At 50.2% G+C, this 11318-nt stretch overlaps 1 protein-coding gene across 1 annotated transcript; it reads right to left on the bottom strand.

Annotated features, from left to right (window-relative positions):
• Nucleotides 1-6605: 6605 nt before the first annotated feature.
• NPPB (natriuretic peptide B) lies at nt 6606-8195 on the bottom strand. Its single transcript, XM_005544772.5, has 3 exons — nt 7846-8195; nt 7358-7613; nt 6606-6816 (listed from the first exon to the last, which is right to left on the bottom strand). The coding sequence occupies exons 1-3, from the start codon at nt 7969-7971 to the stop codon at nt 6800-6802; spliced, it is 399 nt and encodes a 132-aa protein (XP_005544829.3). The 5' UTR covers nt 7972-8195; the 3' UTR covers nt 6606-6799.
• Between the last annotated feature and the right edge of the window lie 3123 nt (nt 8196-11318).

Below are 11318 nucleotides of genomic sequence, written 5' to 3'. Positions count from 1 at the left end.
TGCAACTGTCTTCTGTTAAAGTCAGGGGAGAAAGAGACAGAAGTTATGGAAGAAGCCACAGGCTCTGTAAACTAATCTCAGAAGTGACATCCCATTCTTCATGTTGTGCTGTTCTGTGTCCCTCAGAAGTGAGTCTCTGGGTCTCGCTCACAGTCTAAGGGAGGGGGTTACAGAGGGTGTGAAGACCAGGAGTTAGGGCATCTTTAGGGGTCCTCTGAAATCACTGCCCGCACAAATAGGAAGGAGAGCAAATGTAAGGTGACATTGGCTGAGTGCAGTGGCTCATGCCTGTAATCCCAGCACTTTGGGAGGCTGAGGTGGATGGATCACTTGAGATCAGGAGTTCGAAACCAGCCTGACCAACATGGTGAAACCCCGTCTCTACTAAAAATACAAAAATTAGCCAGGCATGGTGCCGTGCACCTGTAGTCCCAGCTACTTGGGAGGCTGAGGCAGGAGAATCATCAAGGGCGGGGCTCTGCAGGAGGGCTGACTTATTTGGAAGTGTCTTAGTTTAAGTTCTCTTGAACCGGAGACAGGGATTCCAGTATTAGTGACTGATCTTGGAAACAAGCCCAGGAAATGTCAGCAGAGAGTGGGGAAGTGACACAGGAAAAGTAGAAGTCAGTGACCACCTCTGGCAACAGATGCTTAATGCTCTTCCCACAGAGAACTCCAAGCAGGTGTAAGACACGTGCCACCTATGACTCAAGGGAGACGGGTCTTTGCTTTATTTTATGTTATTATTATTATTTTTGAGACAGAGTCTTCCTCTGTCACCCAGGCTGGAGTGAAGTGGCAATTTCAGCCCACTGCAACCTTGACTTCCAGGCTCAGTGATCCTCCCACCTCAGCCTCCTAAGTAGCTGGGACTACAGATGTTTACAATCACACCCAGCTAATTTTTTTTTCTTTTATTTTTAGTAGAGATGAGGTCTCTCTTTGTTGCCCCAGGCTGGTCTCGAACATCTGAACTCAATTTATCCTCCCACCTCAGCCTCCCAAAGTGCTGGGATTACAGGCGTGAGCTGCTGCACCAGGCATGAGCTGGGTCTTTAAATGCCAACTCCTGGCCAGGTGCAGTGGCTCACACCTGTAATCCAAGCACTTTGGGAGGCTAAGGTAGGAGAATTGCTTGAGGCCATGAGTTCGAAATCAGCCTGGGAAATATAGTGAGACTCTTCATCTCTAGAGAAAAAAAAATTCTTTTAATTAGCCGGACATGGTGGCACACTCCTGTAATCCTAGCTACTTGGGAGGCTGGCGTAGGAGGATCACTTGAGCCCAAGAGTTTGAGGTTATAGTGAGCTATGATCATGCCACTGCACTCTAGCCTTAGTGACAGAGCAAGACTCTGTCTATTAAAAAAAAAAAAAAAGCCAACTCCTGTCAGATGCTGGTTGAACACTGCTCAGGCCAATGTCAATTCCCCAGCACTTCCAGCCAGCCCCAAGGAGCTGAGTGGGCTTTGGCTGCCAGAGAAAGTTCTTAGGCAGAAAAGTGTGGTGCTGCTGGACGAAAGGATTGACATGTGCTGGAGCAGTGAGATCAGGGGCTATGGGCCTCTGCCGTGCCTGAGACGGGAGAGCTAGAGGCAGGAGAGTGGGAGCCAGCGTCCGAGGGCAGGTACTGAGTTTGGTTTTAGAAATGCTCCAGGCAGCTGTAGGGGGCAGGCTCCAGACTCCGAGAGAGAAATGGATCGCTTGGTGGAATAACACTGATTATTTAAGCTAAGGCAGTGGATGAAAAATCCTAGAGAGAGGCTGAGATCTACAACATGAACAAAGACGAACGGCCAAGTTCATGACGTGGTTTAGAACCAGCTCTGCCGGAAGAGAAATGCATTTTTTTTTCCTTGCCACAAATCATTCTCAGAAAGGCCAAAAAGTAGGTGGGGCGCGGTGGCTCATGCCTGTAATCCCAGCACTTTGGGAGGCCGGACATGGCGGAGATGGAGACCATTCTGGCTAACATGCTGAAACCCCGTCTCCACGAAAAGTACAAAAATAAATAGCCGGGCATGGTGACGGGTGCCTGTAGTCCCAGCTACTCGGAAGGCTAAGGCAGAGAATCACTTGAACTTGAGAGGCAGAGGTTGCAGTGAGCCGAGATCGCGCCACTGCCCTCCAGCCTGGGTGACAGAGTGAGACTCCATCTCAAAAAAAAAAAGGATCAAAGCAGCCATAAGAGGAAGAGAGAGGGGCTCAGTGTTCCTTGAGACTGTCCCAGGTGCGAAATCACTGACATGAGATGAAGCTTTCAGGCCCAGCGTGGTCCTGACTTGTGTGACCTGAACACTGGAGACCTGAAAAAACCAGTTCACTCCCTATTGAAGCTTCTTCCAGCTCTTAAGCCACGGACTAAATCTCCTTGGTCTGTTTTCACCAGCATGTCTTTCTGGAAAGATTAAAATAACAAGAGACTTGGTGCGGTGGCTCATGCCTATAATCCTAGCACTTTGGGAGGCTGAGGCAGGTGGATCATTTGAGGTCAGGAGTTCAAGACCTACCTGGCCAACACAGTGAAACCCCGTCTCCACTAAAAATTAAAAAAAAGTAAAAAAAAAAAAAAAAAAAAATAGCCAACTGTGGTGGTGCACGTCTGTAGTCCCAGCTACTCAGGAGGCTGAGGCAGGACAATTGCTTGAACCCAGGAGGCAGAGGTTGCAGGGAGCCAAGGTCATGCCACTGCACTGCAGCCTGGGCAGCAAGGCAAGACTGTCTCAAAAAATAATTAACAAATGAAAAATAAAATAACAATTGTAAGGCTGGGCACAGTGGCTCACCTGTAATCTCAGCACTTTGGGAGGCCAAGGTGGGAGGATTGCTTGAGCCCCGGAGCTTGACTCCAGCCTGGGCAACCTGGTGAAACCCCATTTCTACAAAAAATTAAAAGTAAAAAAAAGAGGCCGGGCGCGGTGGCTCAAGCCTATAATCCCAGCACTTTGGGAGGCTGAGACGGGAGGATCACGAGGTCAGGAGATCGAGACCATCCTGGCTAACGTGATGAAACCCCGTCTCTACTAAAAAAAATACAAAAAAATAGCCGGGCGAGGTGGCAGGCGCCTATAGTCCCAGCTACTCGGGAGGCTGAGGCAGGAGAATGGCGTAAACCCGGGAGGGGGAGCTTGCAGTGAGCTGAGATTAGGCCACTGCACTCTAGCCTGGGCGACAGAGTGAGACTCCGTCTCAAAAAAAAAAAAAGTAAAAAAAAGAAAATTAGCCAGGCGTGATACATGAGCCTATGGTCCCAGCTACTTGGAAGACTGAGGTGGGAGGATTGCTTGAGCCTGAGAGGTTGAGGCTGCAGTGAGCTGTATTCATGCCACCGCACTCCAGCCTGAGTAACAGAGAACTCTGTCTCAAAAAAAAAAAAAAAAAAAAAAGTGTCTATGGAGATAAACCATTTGGCAGCTTCTTTGGGAGACAAGGTTGGTAACAGGGAGTCAGGGAGGTTAAGGCCATGGCTACAGCTACGTGGGGAAAGGTTAGGGAGGGCTGGTTTTAAGGGCAGCCACAGACTGTATGTACCACAAAGCTGCCTGTAAACACCAACCACGTGGAGAGCTTGATGAGACGTCACTCACTGGGTATAGCAGGAAGCTCACTACCCCTACCAGGTCCAACTGTCACATTTGGCTCCTTCACAGGTCACTTTGGGGTCCTCTATCCTGCTTGGGGAAATGACCCAAGTAACAGAATGTATGGCATGTACAGCCTCCACCATCTCAACCCCATTTATGATGAGCCAGAGTCATCTGCAGCAGTTCGAAATGCTGGCTGGGTGTGCAGAGTGAGTATTTTGGGAGGGGTGTGTCCTCATCACCTGAGCAGAGGGGAAAGGCCACCAGCAGGCAGTGGCCCCAAACGTTGAACTGAGTGATGCCACTAGGAGGGGGACCTCCACCTCACCCACAAGCCTGATTCACTGGCTTGGAAAAAGCTGGGTGGGACAGTGGTTAGGGGTCCGGGTCCTCGAATCGTGGCTCTGTCACTTGCTAACTACGTGACGTTGAGAAAGTTATATAATCTCTCTGTGCCTTGGTTTCCCTATCTGTAAAATGAGGGATGTGAGAGTTTTAACTCCAGGCCAGGCGCGGTGGTTCATGCCTGTAATCCCAGCACTTCGGGAGGCCGAGGCAGGTGGATCACTTGAGTCCAGGAGTTCGAGACCAGCCTGGCCGACATGGTGAGACCCCATCTCTACAAAAAATACAAAAATTAGCTGGGAGTGGTGGTGCATGCCTGTACTCCCAGCTACTCAGAAGGTTGAGGCAAGAGAATCTCTTGAACCCAGGAGTCGGAGGTTGTAGTGAGCCGAGATTGCACCACTGCACTTCAGCCTGGATAACAGAGTGAGAGCTGTCTCAAAAAATAGTTTTAACTCCTTCGTTGTTGTGAGGACTGTATGACTGTGCCTGGTACATGAATGAGGATTTTATGAATATTAACTATTCTTTTTTTTTTTTTTGAGACAGAGTTTCTCTCTGTCCCCCAGGCTGGAGTGCAGTGGCACCATCTCGGCTCACTGCAAGCTCCGCCTCCCGGGTTCATGCCATTCTTCTGCCTCAGCCTCCCGAGTAGCTGAGACTACAGGCGCCCGCCACCACGCCCGGCTATTTCTTTGTATTTTTAGTAGAGACGAGGTTTCACCGTGTTAGCCAGGATGGTCTCGATCTCCTGACCTCAAGATCTGCCCCCCTCGGCCTCCCAAAGTGCTGGGATTACAGACATGAACCACCTTGCCCGGCCAAATATTAACTATTCTAATTACTCATTGCTCTCCCCGGGTCGGAAACACTAGACATGACTCACAGTTGGTGGAAAAATAAGTTGCCCCTAAAACCTCATTTTTATTTATTTTATTCTCTTTTTTTGTTTGTTTTTTTGAGACAGGATCTCCCTCTGTCCCCAGGCTGGAGTACAGTGGCGCAATCACAGCTCACTGCAGCCTCCCCACTTCCAGGCTTAAGCAATCCTCCCACCTCAGCCTCCTGAGTAGCTGGAACCACAGGCGTGCACCACCACGCCCAGATGATTTTTTTCATTTTCATGTCTTGAAGATATGGGGGTCCCATTATGTTGCCCAGGCTGGTCTTGAACTCCTGGGCTCAAGCCATCCTTCTGCCTTGGCCTTTCAAAGTGCTGGGATTACAGTGTGAACCACCGTCCCTGGCCTAAAACCTCACTTTTGAGTAATTTTTTTTTTTGAGACTATGGAGTTTCACTCTTGTTGCCCAGGCTGGAGTGCAATGGTGCAATCTTAGCTCACTGCAACCTCCACCTCTCAGATTCAAGTGATTCTCCTGCCTCAGCCTCCTGAGTAGCTGGGATTACAGGCACACACCACCATGCCAAGCTAATTTTTGTATTTTTAGTAGAGATGAAGTTTCACCGTGTTGGCCAGGCTAGTCTCGAACTCCTGACCTCAGGTGATCCACTGGCCTCGGCCTCCCAAAGTGCTGGGATCACAGGCGTGAGCCGCCGCGCCCAGTCTAAACAATCTTAATTGATGTCATTAGATATCCATAAATCCTCAGATGCACACTGGGTTAAATAACACAAAGGCCCACCCTCTAGGTCCCTCTCATTCAAAGAAACATCTGATGAGAACATCAGAAAGGACTTGAGAGTGAAGTTCAAGGCCAGGAGCGTGGGGCTCAAGAGTTGGAGAGCGCAGGCTCGAGAGTCACCTGGATCTCCGCTCAGTTCCCAGCACCAGCGCTTCATTGCTGTGTGCTCTTGGATAGGACGCTTAGTTTTCCTGGGTCTGTTTTCCCATTTGGAAAATGGGCATAATAATAGTGGACCTCATGATGCCTTACCCCTCAGCTGAGCTGGCATTATAAATGGCATTGTAAGAAAGGGAATGACATGAGGCCCTTCCCAGGAATCTGAAAGGAGAGGAACTCGGCACTGTGGGAGGCCTGGATTGCAAGGTGTGGAGGAAGGGGACCCATAGGGGAGATGGCCTCCCCACTGGTTAAGGCAAAGAGAAGAAGAGATGATGCAGCCCCAGGGGAGGAGCACCCTGGAAAGCTGGACCGATCACCAGACCCCTCTCACTTTGTGGGTTGGAGTTTTGAAGGCTCCTTTGCGGGATGATCCCAGGAATTGGAGTTTCAAAGCTGATATTTGGGGCAGGATGGAGGGCTCACCCCCGAATGGGAATGTAGATGAGCCACACACACACACACTGCCCCCAGTCACTGACATTTTAGCTGAGACCTGAAAGCAATAATCCCCAGGGAGAGTGCTTTAATGGTGGAATTCCAGGCAGAGCAAGGACGAGTGGAGAAAATGGCTGGACACATGCCCTCAGGTTGCACACATATGTCAGGACCCGTTCCACACCCAGGAAGAAACTGCCCTGCTTTGAAAAGCAGTTTCTCCCAAGTGCCTCAAGTACTTGAGATATTTAATAACATTTCAGAGCATTAAAAACTCTGAAAGAAAAGAAAGCCTGCTACCGCTACCCTTGAGGCCATGTCCCCATCCCACCATGACGATGCCTTGAGATCACAGGGCTTTGTGGTTTTTGTTGGGTTGGTTTCTTTGAAATTAGGGATTATTTTTAATGCGCCAAGACAAATCAGTTTCAAAAGATAAAGCTTATAATGTTGACTTTATTTCACCATGGACATTTTGTGCTCAAAGGTAAGAAACCATCTTATATAAAACAATCAAATAAATACATAAATACATTTAAAAAAAATAGAGTCACTTCAAAGATGGCCACAGGGTTGAGGAAAAAGCTCCTTGTGGAATCAGAAGCAGGTGTCTGCAGCCAGGACTTCCTCTTAATGTCGCCTCAGCACTGTCAGGGCAAGACAGAGTGTGATGATGGTTAGGGTGGGAGATGGAGGCAGGGGCTGAGCTTCCCTCACCGTGTACCACCCGCCACCCTGTTAGTCATCAGACGTTTGAAGCTTAATGCAACTCTCTGAGCCTCAGTTTCCTCATCTGTAAATTGGGGATTATCATCGCTCTGGTGATCCTGCTCTCTGCCTTTGAGACTATAGACAGTTTAGAGGAAACCAGGAGGAGATGTTTGGTTCTCTTTCTGCACCACTGAGGGGCTGCCAAATGATAAACAGACCCCAAAGGAGATTCTGCCCGTTTGATAAGAGGTAGGAGGTGAGGAGAAAGTGTTGTGGGCATGGTAATGAAAGAGGCCCACATTTACTAATTCCACAAAGGCACCCCTTGGCCCTGAAGGCTGTTAACAAGAGGAAGTGATGTCCAGGTGACCTTTTCTCAAAGAGTGTGGTTCCCAGAGACAACAAACCCCAAAGTGACTCTAAAAGTGTCACACACTGGAATGGGGGCAGGCGGCCGGGGTGGCAGGGGTTGCTCACCTTTGCAGCCCAGGCCGCTGGAGGAGCTGATCCGGTCCATCTTCCTCCCAAAGCAGCCAGACCCTCGTACCATCTTGGGGCTTCGCGGTGCCCGCAGGGTGTACAGGACCATTTTGCGGTGGCCACGGATGCCCTCAGTGGCTGCCTCCTGGGCCTTCCAGATACCTGTGGGACGGGGGCTCTCCTGGGGGGGCTCCAGGGATATCTGCTCCACCTGCAGCTCTGAGAGTTTGCCCTGCAAATGGTTGCGCTGCTCCTGCAATGGATGAGGGAGTCCAAGCCTCAGGGACCCATCCCTGGGCTCACCTACCCTTCATGGCACCCAAGTGAACTGACTGCCTTGGGTACAGGGTCATGGCAGCCAATCTCTCCATTTTCTGATTCCTTTATCACTAATTCCAAAGGAAAGGTGAAGGCCTCTTGGGACAGCAGGTGAGGACCCTTTCATTGCTGCTGTCCATTCCCCCTGAGTTGCCCTCCGCTCTCACCTGTAACCCAGACGTTTCCAAGTCCGAGGCCGAACTGCCCAGTGGGTGGGAACGACCTCCCGGGAGACCCAGGTGCAAGAAGAGCAGAAGCAGGAGCACCCGGGAAGGTGCTGTCTGGGGATCCATGTCTCTGGAGGGACTGCGGAGGCTGCTGCTGCTGCTGCTGCTGTTGCTGCTGCTGCTGCTGCTGTTGCTGCTGCTGCTGCGATGTGTCCGGGTTTGCTTCCCACCTGCCCTCAGCCTGCGGGTGCTCCTCCTGGCTCCTCGGGATACCGTGGCCTTTTATCCTGGAGCTGAGTGTCCGCCCGCCCTGCCCTGCAGGGTTATCTCTGATTTATCAGCCACATTCCGGGCCGCTGAGATCAGGGCCCGGGAATGAGCCCCTCCGCGCCTGCAACGCGGGAGGTGGAGACCGGGCAGAGCCGACCTTGTATAGAAATGGGCCAGGTCGGGCAGGGGGCAGGAACGCGCTGGAGACACAGACAAGTCCACGTCTCCCGCTTCTTCCTTTCCTGCAAAAGCCTGGGTGTCCTAGGTTGGCGCTTGCGTCTTGTCTCCCCACCCACCGTTGCTGGAAAAGGCAGGGAGAACCCCGGCGTTCCGAGGCCCGACGTGAGCGCGGGGCGCACAGGGTGACTCAGAACGAAAACAACCCCGGCCAACACCCCGCCACCCACGGCGTGTCTCCCCTTCCCTCCACGCGCGAGTTCCCTGGCCCGCACGTAGCGCAGCACCTGCTCGCGGCTGTGCACCCTGCTCGCCTGCGGGTCCTCAGGGCGCCCTGGCCGCTGTCCGTGGTGCTGATCGTCCCAAGGGAACTTGGAGCAAACTCTTAAGAGCTGCTCTCTTCGACAGGATTTTCAGGCCAGAAAGACCTGCGTAGAGCAGGGACAAGAGACCTCTGAGACCCTTCCCTATGCTCTCACAACCCCTCATCCTATAGCCCTTACAGCAACGGGTTGCTGATTCCCCAATGGCAGTTCATTAAAAGCCTGGGTATGACCAGGAACTTCTGGAATGCTGACCCTTCTTTCACCCCTTAAAGGGAAGAGCAGATTTCGCTGGAATTTTGAGAGACAGGGCCCAGTGATGACGAAGTCACCCAGGAATGCTTTATATGTGTGTCCTCCAGGTGTCAACACCTCCTCTCCCCCACCAAGCCAACACAGGATAGAAAACAAAAGGATGGGCTGGGCGTGGTGGCTCTTGCCTGTAATCCCAACACTTTGGGAGGCCGAGGCGGGCGGATCACAAGGTCAGGAGATCGAGACCATCCTGGCTAACATGGTGAAACCCCGTCTCTACTAAAAATACAAAAATTAGCTGGGCATCGTGGCACATGCCTGTAGTCCCAGCTGCTCAGGAGGTTGAGGCAGGAGAATCGCTTGACCCTGGGAAGAAGAGATTGCAGTGAGCTGAGATCACACCACTGCACTCCAACCTGGGTGACAGAGCAAGACTAAAAAAAGAAAGAAAGAAAAAAGAAAGAAAGAGAAAGAAAGAGAGAGAGAGAAAGAAAGAAAGAGAGAGAGAAAGAAAGAAATAAAGAGAGAGAGAAAGAAAGAAATAAAGAGAGAGAGAGAAAGAAAGAGAGAGAGAGAAAGAAAGAAAAAGAAAGAAAAAAGAAAGAAAGAAAGAAAGAAAGAAAGAAAGAAAGAAAGAAAACAAAAGGAGGGCTGGAATGGTGGTTATCTATTTGCTGAGACACCAGAGATATGGGGAGTTCCCCTCTCCCAGTGCCTCCTTCATCTGGTCACCCATGAACTAATTCTCATTAGCAGGTGTCCTGAGCCTCCTGTCTGTGATTAGAAATGAGACTTTGAAGAGAAATTGCCCTGGAAAGAGTCATGGCAGCTAAAATACCCACCTCAAGCATACAACTGATGTCACTCGCCTTCCAGAGAATTGGGGTCAAGAAGCAGCAGGCTGGAGGAGTGGAGCTGTCTACGAGGGGAGAAGAGTTATGGCAGAGAAGGGCAGCAATAAGAAACTGGGACCTCTAAGCAAATCTTGCCTAAAAAATAGCATCTGCCCCTGAGGTGAGAAAAGCATGGTTATTATTCCTCACTTCAGACGAGGAAATGGTGCTCATGAATTAATCTACTTTCCAAAAGTCACACAATTGACACATGACAAAGCCCAGATTCCAACCCCAGGCAGGCTGATTCCAGACCTGAAGCTCATAATCACTGACAGGGTGATCACAAGGTGTTTCTACAGAAAGCAAGCTTAGGTGAAACTCCTGTCATCTATGAAGGCTCTGGGAGCTGTGCTGTAGGGGATGTGCAAGTCTAGTGGTGACTGTGTGTGCAGGAGAAAGAATGGGAAGCGGCTCAGATGAGCATTTTGCGGATGAAATATAAATGGGGGTGGGTGGGTAAGGGCTGTGTAAAGACACCAGTGTTGGAAATGTTCTGGGGGCTGGGGTAGTTTTGTGTCTGTTTATGTGTGTGTGTGTGTGTGTGCTTGAGCATGCCACAGTAAGAGTATCAAAAGGTTAAGAGGAAGCTAAAGATGTAAGAAAATTCAGTCAAGTGCAGAGCTGAGTCAGTGGGTGAGAGGCTGCTGGGGGTGCAGAAAGTCCCTCATGGTGGGTACCATGAGATAAAGGATCTGGAGCAAGGCAGGGTTCATCAACCAGCACCATTAAAAACTGACTGTGCATCTCGCCAGAGCCTCACTTTGCTCTTCGGTAAAATGGACAGTCCTTGCAAGGACTAAAAGGAAAAAAATGATGTCTGCAAAAGCTTGTGGCACTGTATAAAAGGCCAAATAATTAGTAGTATATGAGAGTTGGTCTTTACACAGAAGGAGATTGTGATTTCATTGGGGAGACAAAGTGACCCCAAGTGGGACAATTAAGTGTCTAAGTGTCAGACACTCTGACAGTTTCTATCTGTCCCCAGTGGAGAGGACTGTGGGAGAAGACTTGAGGGAAGACACAGAACTAAACACATCCTCCAAGGCCTACTGTACAGGGAGGAGGACATGTTGTCAATCAACTCTCACAGCAGATCAGCCCCATCAACATGCATCAAGGGCCTGTCATATGCCGTGTGCTTTCCAAGTCTATTCAGTGAAGCCAATCATAACACCTCTGTTGCAGCATTAATGTACAAGGACTAAATTTGATGATGTCTGTGGTAGCCTGAATAATAGTCCCCAAAAGATGTCCATATCCTAATACCCAGAACCTGTGAATATGTTACTTTACATGGTAAAAAGGACTCTGCGGGTGTGGTTAAGGACCTCAAGGTGGAGAGATTATCCTGGATTATTCAGAAGGGCTCAATGTCATCGCAAGAATCCTTATAAGAGGGAGGCCAGAGGATCAAGCCCAGAGGGACAAAATGTAAGGATGGAAACAGATGTCAGAGAGGAGAGAAGAGAATACACTGCTGGCTTTGAAGATAGAGGAAAGGGCCACGAGCCAAGGAATGTAGTCAGCCTCTAGGAGTTGGAAAGGGCAAAGA

The sequence above is a fragment of the Macaca fascicularis genome, chromosome 1 (assembly GCF_037993035.2).
Source record: "Macaca fascicularis isolate 582-1 chromosome 1, T2T-MFA8v1.1".
Lineage (NCBI taxonomy): Eukaryota > Metazoa > Chordata > Mammalia > Primates > Cercopithecidae > Macaca > Macaca fascicularis.
The sequence above is the reverse complement of the archived record's forward strand: the minus strand, read 5'-3'. Positions and strand labels throughout refer to the sequence as shown.